The sequence below is a fragment of the Larimichthys crocea genome, chromosome XVI (genome assembly GCF_000972845.2).
Source record: "Larimichthys crocea isolate SSNF chromosome XVI, L_crocea_2.0, whole genome shotgun sequence".
Lineage (NCBI taxonomy): Eukaryota > Metazoa > Chordata > Actinopteri > Sciaenidae > Larimichthys > Larimichthys crocea.
This window is the reverse complement of record NC_040026.1, coordinates 8,574,238-8,589,335: the sequence shown is the minus strand read 5'-3', so window position 1 is coordinate 8,589,335 and position 15,098 is coordinate 8,574,238. Positions and strand designations below refer to the sequence as shown.

General features: G+C 39.9%; 1 protein-coding gene across 4 annotated transcripts; it reads left to right on the top strand.

Moving 5' to 3' along the window:
• Positions 1-865: 865 nt before the first annotated feature.
• Positions 866-14,903, top strand: plekha4 (pleckstrin homology domain containing A4). 4 transcript variants are annotated; one of them, XM_019271063.2, is made up of 24 exons: positions 866-1,459; positions 4,017-4,086; positions 4,184-4,282; positions 4,372-4,444; positions 4,542-4,642; positions 5,603-5,721; positions 5,821-6,033; positions 6,171-6,468; positions 6,928-6,984; positions 7,208-7,360; positions 8,061-8,120; positions 8,225-8,305; positions 8,468-8,620; positions 8,745-8,843; positions 9,048-9,156; positions 9,691-9,764; positions 10,109-10,213; positions 10,297-10,387; positions 10,606-10,661; positions 11,153-11,287; positions 11,386-11,772; positions 12,455-12,576; positions 12,753-12,857; positions 13,180-13,311. In XM_019271063.2, exons 1-23 carry the CDS (start codon positions 1,419-1,421, stop codon positions 12,826-12,828), a joined length of 2,772 nt encoding a protein of 923 aa, XP_019126608.2. In that variant the 5' UTR covers positions 866-1,418; the 3' UTR covers positions 12,829-12,857; positions 13,180-13,311. The 4 variants fall into 4 exon arrangements, with proteins under 4 accessions (XP_019126608.2, XP_019126606.2, XP_019126607.2 ...); XM_019271061.2 differs by having other exon boundaries at positions 918-1,459; positions 12,748-12,857; positions 13,180-14,903; XM_010733076.3 differs by lacking the exon at positions 866-1,459 and adding an exon at positions 3,391-3,614 and having other exon boundaries at positions 12,748-12,857; positions 13,180-14,903.
• Positions 14,904-15,098: the final 195 nt, after the last annotated feature.

Genomic DNA, 15,098 nt, shown 5'->3' with positions numbered 1-15,098 from the left:
GAGGTCACGACCTTTCTGGTCAAAGCCAAATGGCCTGGACATGTGAGATACTAATTATAAGATGGCATGATTACTATTTGAGTGCTGAACAATGGTTTGACAGTTTTTTTTTTTGCCGTACTTTTGCTTACTTACTTCATTCATAGCTTTAAATATAGTGCCACCATCCCAGTCAGGCCTTCAGGCTGCTTTCCTGTGAGAGTAATTTTAGACTTGACTTTTCTCCTATCTCCTTGTTCTTATCAAGCTCTTAAAATGCCTTTGATAGCTTCCTCTTGTACACCAATAATGTCAGCTCTCCTGAGGCATCTATCGTGGCCTGCTGCTGAATATCAGCCTGCACTTTTCCTTTGAGTGCTTTTCTTTCTGTCTGGGTTTTTGATATTATTCATGACTAGAAATGCTCCCGCTCTTCTCACCTCAAAGTACTGTACACCTGCTTTCTTACTGCTGGATTAGTGAAGCACCGTGTCTCTCGTTGTACTGCGTCGAGTCGAGTGTATTAGAGGTACTTCAGTTTCTATCTTGAGAATAATTTGAAGAGGAGCAACACTAGACGCTGACTCAGCGCAGGAGAAAACCTAAGTAAGAGACCACCCTCTGGGAGAATGCCTTTGTCTAATTGTGGAAGTCTAGACTGACTATGATTATATAACAATGGGATTATGACTCATATCTAAATGTGTGTGTCATAAATTTATGTGTGTAATTTACAAAAAACTGTAGGTTTGTAAAGATTATTTAGTGTATAATTTATTAATTTCTATTTTAATCCAATCTTCCCGTAGCTTTAGAATATAATTTAAGAGACTTGGATTGATTGTTTTATGAGTTCTGTTTATAGTTTACAGCAAGTGCAGCATAGCCGTAATCTTTGTACACAGATGGGAGATTGAACCCTTCATACTCTGAATGGTTCGGCCTTTATCAAGGGTGGCATCCAAATCTGTAATCGTCATAAAGCTCGATCTAAATAGCTGGGAAATGAAATTCAAATAATGCAAAGGGCAGAGAAGAAGAATGAGAGAACAGCTGTTTTTTGTAAAGTCACAAACCCACACTCAGCAAAAGACAGAGAGGCTGTCAAGGGCAGGGTGAGAGGGAGGGACACCGAGGAAGAAGAAGAAGAAGGAGAAGAAGGAGAAGAAGGGGGGAGGAAGAAAGAAGGGGCTCACAGAGAGTGCACTGTTAGCGGACAGAAAAGCAGAGTGTTAACAGCCAGCGTAGGTAGATCACTGGGCAAACACCACTGCTGCAAGTCAGGACGGAGGAACGGAGTGAGAAACAGAGAGGGAGATTCACACGTACAAGGAGAGAAGAGGAGTATAGCAGGAGAGCGTTTGGGCAACAGGAGCTTGTGGTAGCCAGAAAGAGGGCAGCCAAGCCTGAGGAGATGCTGTGAGGAAACGTGCCAAGTGATGGAGCTTGAAGCAGCCAACAGGCGGGCACAATTAGTCAGGTACAGCAACATGGCATTTATTATGATTTATGTCTCATGTCATTCTGATCAATATCTTAAAAAAAGATATTCTTTATTAATCCTGTATTTCCATTAATCTAGAAAAGTAAAGTTACCAGTTTGTTTTAAATGATGTGATGTGTTATCTGTTGCTGAACTATAACAGGCCCGCTGGGGGACTTTTCTCAGCTTTGCCAAGCTGTGATATCGCAGCTGTATTTACTCAGCTACTGCTCATGCCTTCTATAGTCCAACTTCACTGTCTAAAGCCATATGAAATAAGATGTGTACAATAATCCAGTATCCTCATCAGACAATCTTCTCAGGCAGTCAGATAAGCAGTTGTGGCAGTGCCTTACGTCACTACTTTACTTATCAAGGTCAAACGTATAGAGATGATTTTGTTAACATTCAAAGACAAGTGAATGTAGGAGACATGCAAATGTTTTTTTCTGATGGAGAAGAATGATATTTTCAAGGCCAGTGTATTCAACATGCTCTGTGTCCAACTTCACATGATGCTCCAGAGTCCTTGGGCACCACAAAGCACACTCTGTGTGGTACACAGACCCACCATTTGTCCTCCCCTCCATCCCTCTTTAGCATTTTAAGTCGTCTCCTCCTCCCCGAGCAAGTGACCCCTGCTGATCAAGAAGGAGATTTTCCAAATATTTCACAACACCCACGTAACCCCCAGCGGCTAGGAGGTTGTTAGTTTCTGCTCTCATTTCCTACAAAGACTTGATTGTTTTCTTTCTCGTTTACTCTGTGTCTTACTTGTAGAGGATTGTGGTTGATACTGACGTGGACTGTGGGCAACCAAACCATGTCAAACCAATGGGTCACCCACGAGTGCTTGTGGATGCTCAGCGTGAGACGTTTCTCATGTAATTTCATCTTTAAGTTGATCTGTATTGCTGTTTCACGACGGTCAACAATATATGCACAGTTGTAAGGTGTTGTGAAATACAAGCTGTGAAATACACAAGCTTTGCAGAGGCAGAGCAGCAGCTGTGTAGCTGAAAATCATCTGTAAATGAAGTAGTTACATCATTAAACAAGACATATATACATATTTACATACATCAATAAATACATAAACACAGTGTACACAGTACATATACAAACAAAATATTTTAGCAGAAATATAGGGGGATATACTGTATGTATACTGTATATAGCAGCAATATGTAAAGAAACTTAAAATTTAAGAAATGGTACATACATAGATACATAGAAGAATGTGTAGTTTCTAAATACATAAACACATAAAGTATTTCAGAATAAAGTAGAAATGAAATAAATAGATGTTTGCTGTAATTCATAAAGAAAATTGTGTTATATATAGTACTATAATTATTAATCTGAGACATAAAAATTTAAAATGTATATGTATGTAGTATATGTACTGCACATCTAAAGTCTGTTGTCTATCTATAATAATTGAGTGCAATAAAAAGTTAAATGATAAAAGTGTAAGTACATATTTCCATAAATACATTATGCCATAATAAAGTTTTAGAGTAATAGAGTTTTATATAACAAATGGGTACTGGGTTGCACAGTAGGTGCAGGTGCACCACACATGCCACCATGTGACCTGATACACTGAGCTAAATATGCTGATAAAACCTTGTAGTCATGTGCCTGAAGTGACAGCGTGAAAACACAAACCAGTGACACAGTAAACCACACCCCTCCCTACACATTTGTCTTCGACATGCCACTTTACTTCCACTGCTCCACACTCTTTTATCTTGTTTTTTCTGTCCTCGACCGTCCACGCTGCAGTTCTGCAGTTTGGGACACATTCCAAATCCCTCTCGGCCTCTCATACCAGCCCTTCCCTGCTGCCAGATTGGTTTTCACACTGTCCCGGGCCCCTCCCTGCTACCACGGCGACGCAGCTGTCACCTGTCAGTTTCATGGTGGGGATGCACACCGGCCTGTTATGGCTCAGAATAGAATTGTGGGAGAGTTTCACTGGAAGTAGGAGATCACAACACCAAGTCTCCGAGAGGATGAACAGTTGACTAGGAAAAAATCTCAACTATATGGGAATGTGGCATATGTGTGCTCGGAGGTTACAGGGTGCTGTTCATGGGAGTGACTGACTGCTTCTACAGAGAGAGACACTCTGGTTCAGATTGTATTGGTAAGGCCTCATGTCTTAGCTTCACTCAGAACAACTAGTTGCAACTAGTTCATTGAAATGTGTACGCAAACTTTCAACATAGGGAGGTGTTGTTCAGAGGTTGTGGTAGTTGTGGATCTCTTTATTTTGTTATTAGTATTTGTACTTGTGTGTGTGTCTAGGTATAAATAATTATGACCTTGAAGCAATGCTTTCTTGTTCTCAAACACACCTGTATGTCTGAACATTAGGAGTAGGCCTTATTTGGGTGCAAACTCGTGATCCAGATATGACATTTCGGACGTGACATTTGTGTCCAGCCCTGACTTTTCCAACACGCTAAGTTTATGACTGTGATTCTCTGCAGGAATCCATCTACGTAGGTGTTTTAAACTCTAATTTATTATTCTGTTTCCACTGCAGAATGGATGACCAGGACAGAGTAAGTCAAGCATCCAGTGTGGCCACCATTTCCTACTTTCCTGTCATGAAGGTTTGTGTTTACATTTTTTTTTTATCTTGTCATTATGTGCAGCTTATTGCGACATTGTTAATGCATACTAATGTATTATTCCCTCTTTGGGTAACAGGAAAGTGATGGAAAGGTGCAAGCATTTGGGAAAAGATGTCAGGCTGCCAAGAGAGACCCCAACTGTTCTGTGGTCATCAGAGGATGGCTCAACAAAAAAGTGATTTTCCAAATTACTACTTAACATTAATTGCAGAAGAGTGATTGTGTAAAGCAAAGAGCAGCTCCTAATTAATCTTCCTCCTGCAGGATAGCTCTGGTTTGAAGCTATGGAAGAGAAGGTGGTTTGTCCTCTCCAACTACTGTCTGTTTTACTATAAAGGTACACAGCTTGTAGCCCAGCGCTTTGTCTTCCATGTGCTCTGATGGTACAACAATGCATCTGTTCTTTTGTTCACATCTTTTCTGTACCTCACCAGACAGTAGAGAAGAATCTGTGCTGGGCAGCATTCCTCTTCCAAGCTACAAAATCCTGTTTTGCACACCACGGGAATGCAAGAACAGGAAGTTCACCTTCAAGGTATTTTTATTTTGGCATGCTCAATCAAGAGGAACCCTAATAGTGATAAAAGTTTTTTGAAATGTCAAATTATCTAAAATTCTGGGGTATAGTAAATGAGGTGTGACGCTATATATTAGTTGTTGTCCACTGAACACATCAAAGGCTCCAATCAAGCCAAATTAGAGCACTTGATAAATTATTTTAATTGGTTTTCAGTATTGTTGTCACTCAGTTTATTCCAGTGATGAAATGTAATTAAGTACATTTACTAGTAGAAGTATTGTACTTAAGTCCAAATCTGAGGTAACTGGACATTAGTATTTTCTTGTCATGCAACTTTATACTTATATTCCATCATATTTCAGGGGAATATTGTATTTTATACTTTTATACTTACAAAGATGTTTACACAAAACATAAGTTTATATATAAATGTTCAACTTGAGCTAAAACAAACGAGAAAAAGTATTTTTTCATGCAAGAAATGGCTGCGGTTTCAGCTTCACAAATGTGAGGATTTGCTTTTTTTCCTTTTAATTTTCTTTAAATAATTCCAATTTATTTGTAATAATTTTGAGGTAAGGACTGTTGTTTGGACAAAACAATTATTGTGATTGCTTAAATGTGATCGATTAATGGAGAAAATAAGCATTAGTTGGAGTGCTATACAAAAATTAGCTGCACCTCAACTTGCGTGAGTAATACAAATGATAGAATTTATAATATTATAACAGTCACAGGGGACATTTGCTTTTAATCCTTGAAGTACATTTCCCTCATCATGCTTACATGCTTTTATTTAAGTAAATGATCTAAATACTTCCTGCCCAGTGGTTTATTTAATTAACTTCAGCTCAACCTTCTGTACATCACCAAAAACATGACTCTCTTGAGCCAAAGTACACTTGAAAGCAAATCAAGGATTACTGATCCTTCATAGGGGAGCTATAACATTGTGAATAATCTCTGAAAAACTAGGTGGTGCACCAGGGAATGCGCTCTTATTTCTTCAGTGCTGACACTCAGGAGGATATGTTGGGTTGGGTCCGAGCTCTCAGTCAGTCTGCCTCAATGGAGCCAGACAGCTCCCTGAACAGGTACAGCACTATTCAAATATTGAGGATCAAACATTTTTTTATGATTGCATTCTGTGAGACTTTTTTTTCTTCCTTTTGCTGAATCTCTGATACCTTCAGGCGCTGCTCAAGTTATCAGGATTTCACACAGATAGGCGGCAGCAGTGAATCCGTGGAATTCCCTAAAGCCCCCTCTGATGGAGAGGGTCCCTCCCAAAAGCACAGGCACGTCAGCAGGGCTCTGAGTGAACCGTGTCAGCTCACCGGTGGGAGGATGGGGATGTCGCACTCAGAGCAAAGGGGAAGGCAGAGTGTGCGTCAGAGAAACAGCAGGTTGTCAAATCATCTCTGTGTGTGAATGGCATATTAAATATTTACATATTTAAATCACAGTGGTTTACTTAAGGGGGAAAAAATCATCTGAGAAAGGTCCCGGCTTTGGCATTCTTTTCTGTTTTCTCTTCAAACAGAACACCCAGCCCTCCTGAATTTAGCAGGAGAAGAGTTTATGGCCCAAACCAAGAAGAAGATTCTCTTCCTGAACACACACCACACACCCAAGCAGAAATGATGGGAACAGGCTCTTTGACCTCAAGAGGTCAGCTGGGTTCACGACCTCACACACCGGTGGGAAGGGTTGACATTCGACCACACGATGACTCGGTCATAATGCCACAGACGCTGTACTACGCACCTGCCTCACCTAACCTGGAGTTCAAATCTACTCCTACCACTCCAGTCACGGAAAGATGGCAAAACTTAAGCAAGGTCAGGACTTTGGTTTGGTTTTTGTGATCATAAAATACACACCAGAGTTTACCACGGAGCACAAAAGCTAATATCTTAATCTTGTAATTGGATCATTATTACACTTTAAGGAAATCAGTCCTGAATAACATCCTGTTCATATTAAAGATCAAGTACTTGAATGAAAGATCCAGTTCGTTTTAATAATAAAATTACAAAAGTATTTATTTTTATGATGTTTGGATGTTTAATGGTACACAGACATAAAAACAGCATTACTCAATATGTTGTTACTCTAATTTGAAAGTCAGGACATGTCTGCTGTTTACATTCTGATTTTTTTTTTTTTTAATGTCTCTTGTGAGTGCCCCTGCACTTTATGAAAGTTCAGTACTTAATCACTGGCGTGCTGTTTTAATATAATTTTTGTATCATCAAACATTTACGTTACTTACAACTTCTCTCTTTCATTGTTTACAGCCTACACCTACATATGGTTCTGTCCATCATGTGAGTGGAAGGAGACCTTTAGGAAAGGTGATTATAGTATATATAACACATTTACAGCAAACCTCCAGACATGTGCAGCACATCACACTTCTTGATTAAAGTAATAATATCCGATTGTTACTGAGTAAAAGCAACTTGAACTTAAAGTTACTAATAAAGATGAATATTAGCTGGTACAACAGCACAGTGTGTTTTGTATAATGTAATATGTTATCTGCTGTTTACATATACATGCTGTCTCTTCCTTCAGAGCTACTCTACAGGGGGGCATGCAGACTTACTGCCCCCTTTGCCCCCATCATCGAGAGCCGCACATGCGCCACACCCACCACACCACCACCACCACCACCATCATCACCATCACCGCAGCAATTTATCTGTTTGTGTGCTACCGCCAGCTATGGTACAGCCAGCCCCGCTGCGCTCTGTGTTGTTACTGTGTCCACTGTGGTACAACTTTAAAACTGTTGTGTTGTGTTGTTTGTATATGTGTTCTCAAAACTGTTGTTTGTGTCGTGGTGTTGTCTTTGACATTTTAACAAGGTGACTAATTTTTATGACAAACGGTGTAAAAAATATTACCATTGTCCTGCGCTGTTACATGTATGTCACTTGTTTTATGTCCATGTCCCTGTACCATATTGTCACTAATGCTTATTGTGTGATTAATAAATGATGTCATATTGTGCTTATTATTTTTTATTGTGTTTAACTGTGTTATATCTGTGTGTTTTCTTCAATTATGATGGGTTCTGCCGTGATTATGCCGCATGAAATGACTTACATGAAGTTTTTTTTGTGATTTTATGTCCAAACTAACAATTAAAGGCTGTGGCTTCTGTTTGTCTCTTGTGAAGCTTATGCTTTGATCTGCTTGATTTAAAGACAACAGCCTTAACATTCAGGCTATTAACACTGAAGCATTAAATCAGTCATTAACCTACACCCAAATACCCTAAATATGTATTAACTGCAGTGAGCACAACATAAAAAAAAAGATCAAAACCACCTTTTGTTCAAATCTGGTGAACAGGAAGAAGAAATATAAAAACACTTTTCTTAAAAAGTACTGTTAATTAAATGATAATCTTGATGTATTTCAGACCCCGAAGTCTGAACCGAGAGAGACCCCACCAATCAGACCTCTTGAAAGTGATGCTGATGTAAGTATTTCTATATTGCCATGTGGCTCTTAACTGTCAGACTGATAACTTTTAAACTAAATCTCATTAGAGACACTGGTTCAATTTTGATTTCCTCTCTTCAGGCTGTGTTGACAAGGTTATGTGGGTGTGACAAACTGCTGCAGTCTCTGTCTCTAGAACTGGCCCAACTACAAATGGATAAGGTTAGTAACTACTCCATAAGAGTACACATTTAAGACTATTTAGATAAGTCGTGACCATGAAAACTAATGCTTTGTGTAAACTGATGGTGCAATATTTTCAATATCAATACCAAACAGTATATTGTCAATTAAAAATAATACAAATATTTTTCTCTGTTGCAGGACAGCGTCCATTGTGCATTAGAAGTTTCCAGACTGCAGCTGGAGGAGTGGAAAAACCAGGGGCCGAGAGCCCAGGAAGAGGCACTGACCCAGAAGGCTTTGCTCCAGGAGGAGCTGGTCACAATCCGGGCCAGAATGTGTGATGTATCATTGGTGTGTAATGAGCCAGAGGGCAGTGAACCTGAATGAGACTAACAATGGCACCACACTAGTCGTTTTAGTTAGTAGTTTTTATATTAATTATGGATCTTTCAAATCTTTTAATGTCTTTATTCAGGAAATGGACCGGGTGTGGAGTCAGTATGAAAGAATGGAGAGTGAACTGTCCGTTATCCGTTCACACCTTCAGCACATCTGTAACTTCGGAGTGCCACAGGTATTTGTACACTTCAAACTGGATACTTTTTCATCAGTATAGACAGCTTGGTGCACATATGTATACTGCAGCTGTTGCAAAGAACTGTTGTTCTTGAGGTCAAACGATGAGCCACTGAACTTAAAGTCACACGTGTCATTATACAAATCATTAAGGCTCATGCCTGAAGAAAATTTATGAGTCCTTGTGTTTTCTGTTTATCAGGAGCAGTCTCAGGCCCAGAGAGAGCTGTGGATGATGGAGGACATCCTGGCAGGACTAAAGGTCAACAGGGATCATTTCCGCTTCCTGTTGGGACTACAGAGGCACCACAGTAAGCATCAGCTCTCCATCACTGTAATGATTAGAGTTTGTAGAAGTTAATACTGTGACAATATAACTAAACAAAAGCAGAGTTTTACAATGTAATAAAAACAACTTATGTGTTGATTAAAAAAAGAAGAAATAGCTAATCACCATAATTCTGCATGGTTCTATATATTTTAAAAAATGGATGGATGGATGGATGGATGGATGGATGGATGCAGTTAAGTGAATGAATTCAAACTACCAAATATTATATATAAAAATACAGCAAACCTATCAGCCTAATGCACAAAACACCAATGCAGAAAAACCTCTCAGACATAGAATGTTTGAATCTTTTTATCACCTTCACCTGCAATGAGAAATTTAAGTCTGAAGAGTGTGTTGATGTCACATTACAAAGATTTTGGTTTTGAAATGGTTTTGCTTCCATTTGAGGCCTCCAATGTGCAAAGTCGCCTGGTTCATCCTGATTATGCACATGAAACCTGACAATAGACCAACACTGTCAACACTGTGACCTTTTCTGTCTCCCCCTCAGCGTTCCAGCCGACATCTCCACATCCTGGATCCCCTGGCTCTCCCACAGAGAGGCTGCAGAGTGGACTGCCAATGGTAGGACTCCTAACCATTGTCTCTCTGTCATTGACCCCTGACGTTTGCTCTCTGCTTATGAACAAACATGCGATTGTTGTCTACACAAGGCAAAGTTTAAATTCAACTGCTGACTAGATATTTGAGGTTATTTATTTGTGATGTAATCGTCTCCTTTGCTCTTTGGAGTTTGTCATGATGTCAAGCTTCTTCTCTGTGCCATTTTGTGTCTTCATCCACATGTTATTAGTGACTTAAATGCAGCTTGTTATTGGGCTAGTTGCTCTAAAATATGTTGGGACCTGCAGTATCAATCTTTATCAATCTGAAATGTAAGCTTCACAGTTTTCAACATGTCCCTGCAGGATGTAGAACAAAAGCCACCAGTACGCCCACCGTTACCCCAGGAGCTACAGGAAAGCCACCAGAGCAGAGATCTGGGCCATGGCTGGGCAGAGTCACCATATGAGGTGTGAAATATAGATATTAACAATGACAAACATTATCAAGTTTGAGGGTTTTCTTTTATTATTTTTCTCTGCTTATGTTTCAGGGAATCTACAGCCACGCTGTTGATCCAGTACACAGAAGAGGAAACAGCCAGCCTGACCTCCTTAACATGAAAGCACAGAAAGACGAATTTGGTTGGCACAGATATACTCTATGCATGAGAAACGATTAATACAATGGCCTGTAGATTCATATTTTCTGACACATCTAATATTAAACAGCTTGAATAGGTTAGTTTTTCAATAGCCAGTGGCTTTGTTGTGTCATCCACCCTCATATTTCTTATTTCTCTTTCTTCCTGTCACTCTCTCCTCCCACCCCACCTCTCTCAACCCTCTATTTTCATTTTTAGAATCTCAATCTGGTTCAAAGTGGATCCCACCAGATACAACGAACCAATCAACAAAGGTTTGATTTGTCATAATTTCCTGTTTGCTTCATAATCCTGATATATGCAATGTGATCCAAAACGCTCCAAATATAGGAGCACTAAAAGCTGATGTTTCCTCATTGCAATCACAGCCAAACTCCCAATTCTTTCATTCTCTCATCATCCTTGCAATTAGGGCATGTTGCAGTACCTGTAATATGCGACAGGGGGAGGCAGAGGTTCATGTCTCAGTATAGTAGCTCAGGCTTGTCACTTCTGCCACCCAACCCCCCTTTTCTCACATGCTCACACACACACCCACACACACACACGTATATGTGTGTGTGTGTGTGTGTGTGTGTGTGTGTGTGTGTGTGTACCTCTGCACAACAGAGCACACGCAAACACACAGCCATAATAATCATCTATCTGTTTATTTATCTGTGTTTTTGATATGCAAATTGTGAGTTCTGCTGAGGTGCAGAGTTCATAAATGACTCATATTATAAACAGCCGATATTTTTCCTAGAAAGTGAAGATGAGTGAAGAAGAGCAGATTGAGAGAATGAAGAGGAATCAGGAGAGGATGACTAATAGAAAGAAACCCCCCCTATCCACTCCAGGCACCCAAACCCAGAGTCAAGGTTCAGAGACAAGAGAGGAGGTCTGTCAAGTCATCCATCAGACTCCAACTGACTGAATCACTATGTTGTATTATATACAGATATACATTTATTAATCTAAAACTTGGTATTTCTTCAGGCCCCCTTTCCTCTAAGGGTGACACGGGTTGTTACAGCTGTACTGCCAACCTCTCTTGTGGCCAGACGGGTTTCTGTTGAGGATCCCCCGCCTGAGCTCGACAACCCACTGCCTGAGCAGATCCAACCTGAGATGCAGCAAAGATTGGCTGAGCAAAGTAAAAAAATGTTGAACAAGCCACCCAGGCGTCCTGATCAAATGAGGTCCTCTGCAGAGATGCACCAGGATCAGCCTGTTAAAAAGACAAAGCAGCAGCTGCATCAGGGAGTACTGAGGTCCTCCAAGAAGGAGTCACAATCAGATGGGAGCCGAGCAGAGTCTAGAGAGACTTCAAGGAATCAAGTTCAAGAACAAGCAGGAAACGGAAGTGCGAGCTTTGACGTCAGGGTAAGAAAGAAATTAAAGACATGATTACAGCACAGCAAATTCAGGAAGATAATACCGTTCCTGCCTCCATTACTTCCTCATTTAGCCTTACTTCCTCATCATTTAGGGTCCAACAGATGCTACTGCTACATGTTTAAATACATATATGTAAATATAATCTTTTTTACTGCTACATGTTTAAATACATATATGTAAATATAATCTTTTTTTTTTCTTCTGACCTTATTAAAATCCAAAATGTTGGAAAGTATTGAGAAACAACTTGGGTTTAAACAGAAAATGAACATATATTTCTTGTGTTTGCCAACTGCAATTCACTGACACAGACACATATATTTCCAACATAGTGATGTTACTTATCCATCCATCCATTTTCAGTAAGGTAGGGGTACATCCTGGACAAGTCGTTACAATCAGTTAGACACCAGACAAATTAAACTCCTTGTTAGGCCTAGGATCGGTTAAAAATTATATTCATAAAGACTTCTAATCAAATTACAAATAATAATCAAAGTATCAAGTATTAAAATGTCATGTCCTTTACATAATTTGCTACACATCATACTGAATTAAAATCGATTAATGGTATTGCTATAGAACTGTAGTTATCCTGTAGGGTGAGCTCATCGTGGTGGGCAGAGTGTGGTGTAGACTGCATTCTCATGTGAAACTGTTTGAACAGGTGGAGGAACGGCCTTCTGCCCTCCTGACCCCTGACATGGACCCTGACCTCTGTCTGACTGCTGAACAACGAGAGGCCAAACTACGACGTGTGGAACGTATACGTGAGAGAGTCATAAGAAGGTGGGAATTGTTTTTTCCATTTATTTAAATGTATGCATATATGTTATAGGTATATGAAGGTTTGCACTAATTGGATCTATCTATCTATCTATCTATCTATCTATCTATCTATCTATCTATCTATCTATCTATCTATCTATCTATCTATCTATCTATCTATCTATCTATCAGTGCAGCCAGAGAGAATGTTACTACACACAGTCTGCTGCCAATCAGGGGGGAGGGGAAGGAAGTTCATCAGGTACCCCCTGACACAGCTAGAAAACAAAGGATAAGATCAGGTATGTAATTATATGGAGAAAAAAAAGCTCAGGAAAGTCTATCTATTGGTGTTGTGTTGGAGTTTTCCCATCAGTTGTTGATGGTGCTGTTGCTCTTTTCAAATGAATAGGCACAAATCAAATCAAATTCAGCTACATCCTCATGAGGCTTTTAATGCACGGCCTTCATAGTACTTGAGGTTTTTGACCTAGTCGTGCTTTTGTCTAGCTTTCTCTGGCCACTTGCTATAAAATATCTGCCATAGCAATAGAAGTATCTGCTGCTTTCACACTACTTTACACGCTAACCTATTGACAAATTCTGCTCCGTTCCTCTTTTCAGACCGTGAATCTTACCATGGCAATAGAAGCCGTGGGGATATCATCAGACGTCCTGCAGAACTTCAGCTTTCTAGCGAAACATCTCAGGATGATGATGAAAAAGATGGGCATGTGAAAAAGTCTAAAAGTCAAGTGAGGTTTGGGAACAAAACACAGCACAAAGATCACAGTGGAAGAACAGGGGTTGCCAAAACTAAAATCAAACGTCCAGCTTCACCCTATCACATCTCATCTATGACTGTCTACCAGAAAGAAGGAGCACATGGATTTACAAGTTGCAAGGATGGAGAGGAGAAAAAGCTTGAGGAACCTGCCACTGATGATAATGAAAGTGATTTTTCATCCACCGATCTGAGAGCCAAGTGGTTCCTCTCCACCAGCCAGTGGCAAGGGTTCATACCTTTGCAGATCCCTGTCATAGACTCATTTTGCGGTGAGGAGATATCAGACACCGAGAACCAACCAGCGTGCACTGATGATGTGACTGATTCCAATGAAATGTCATCCACAGTCAGCGAAAGCTTAGAGAAAATGAAAGAGAACCATTCACTCTTCTATAAGATTGCATGTGACATTAGTATTTCAGACACAGATATAACAAAGAATGATGGGAATTCAAATACCCAAACATCATCCAGGCCAGACGAAGAAGAACTACTGATCGCTGAATCTGTGCCAAATGAACCAGTCCATAATGTTGAGAGATCTTCTAACCAAGAGAACAAAGATTCCAGTTTACATTTGTCATCAGCTGTTAATGAAAATGGTCTATCAATTAATAGCAAACTCCAAGATTCAACATTGGAAACCAAGGACAAAGAAGCATTAAATACCTCAACTAGTCCATCAAAAGAGGCTTGTGCTTATGAAGGGATCCCTCAGAAAGAATGTGAAGACGCCTCAGGGCAAGAAGGCCAGTTAGGGAAAGTTAGAGAAACTATCCATGGAGCTCCTATTCAGGACACTGATAGTGATCAGGCCTTGGATGAAAGTGCAAAGACAGGAGAAGAACAGAAAGAATTAGAGGCTAAGAAGGTGGACCAAGAGAGATCTATAGAGCTGAAGAAACGTAGTTTAAGTGAAGAGAGCAAAGAGAGGGTCCAAGAACGAGGCATCAACCACTCCATCACTCCATCCAGCTCCGGACCGGTGATCCGGAGTGCCTCTTTTGGGAAGGCGCGAGTTACAGTTATAAGGACAAGTTTGTAGAGGCAAGAACAGTGATGGAGGTAAGGAGCTTAAATGAATGAACTTGAGAGGGACAAGAACACAGTCAAGTGATATATGGTAAAGAAAAAAAAAGAAGGACTTGAAGTGACGGAGGGACCTAACTTTGGGTTAGAAATGGTAAAATGGGAACATATAATATGAAAAATAAACATAATGTTTGGTAAACATTTCCATTATTCATAATATGTGGTTAGACGTGGATACAAATCAGAAAGTCTTAAAAACATTTCATGAAACCAGAAACTATATATGCAAATATAGTGTTGTTCTTGCAATTGATGGTGAACACCAAAACACCTTATGTATCGTTTAAAGTACATGTCTATTCTTTGTGGTTAACTCTTTCATTCCTCTCAAAATGTGCATCTAGCATAGCACAGAAATTATACATGATGTCTGCTCATGGGCGGCAACATAACCCTGTTATTGTCACTGTAACAAAATGTGTTTTGTATCTCAAATATCCTGATTAATAAACATGCTGTGTGTCTGACATAAACACTGAGACTCCTTCTCCTGATTTATATGCACAAGATATCGCATTTATATTTTCCTCTCATTTCATACATCCTTTCTCTTTTTCGGGGGGGAGATTTTTTTTCCTCAATGAAGGTCCCCCGGGTGCTTGGGTGCTGCTCTCTGACAAGCCCTGATGCAGAATTACATGGAGCTACTGAAAATGCCTTTGTC

Bases quoted from the DNA above. Each gene is read 5' to 3' on its own strand.
- plekha4 (XM_019271061.2), top strand. From the start codon at position 1,419: ATGGAGCTTGAAGCAGCCAACAGGCGGGCACAATTAGTCAG. The intron at 4,283-4,371 runs GTGATTTTCCAA...TTCCTCCTGCAG, and splicing joins GAGGATGGCTCAACAAAAAA to GATAGCTCTGGTTTGAAGCT. The intron at 6,034-6,170 runs GTTGTCAAATCA...CTCTTCAAACAG, and splicing joins GTGCGTCAGAGAAACAGCAG to AACACCCAGCCCTCCTGAAT.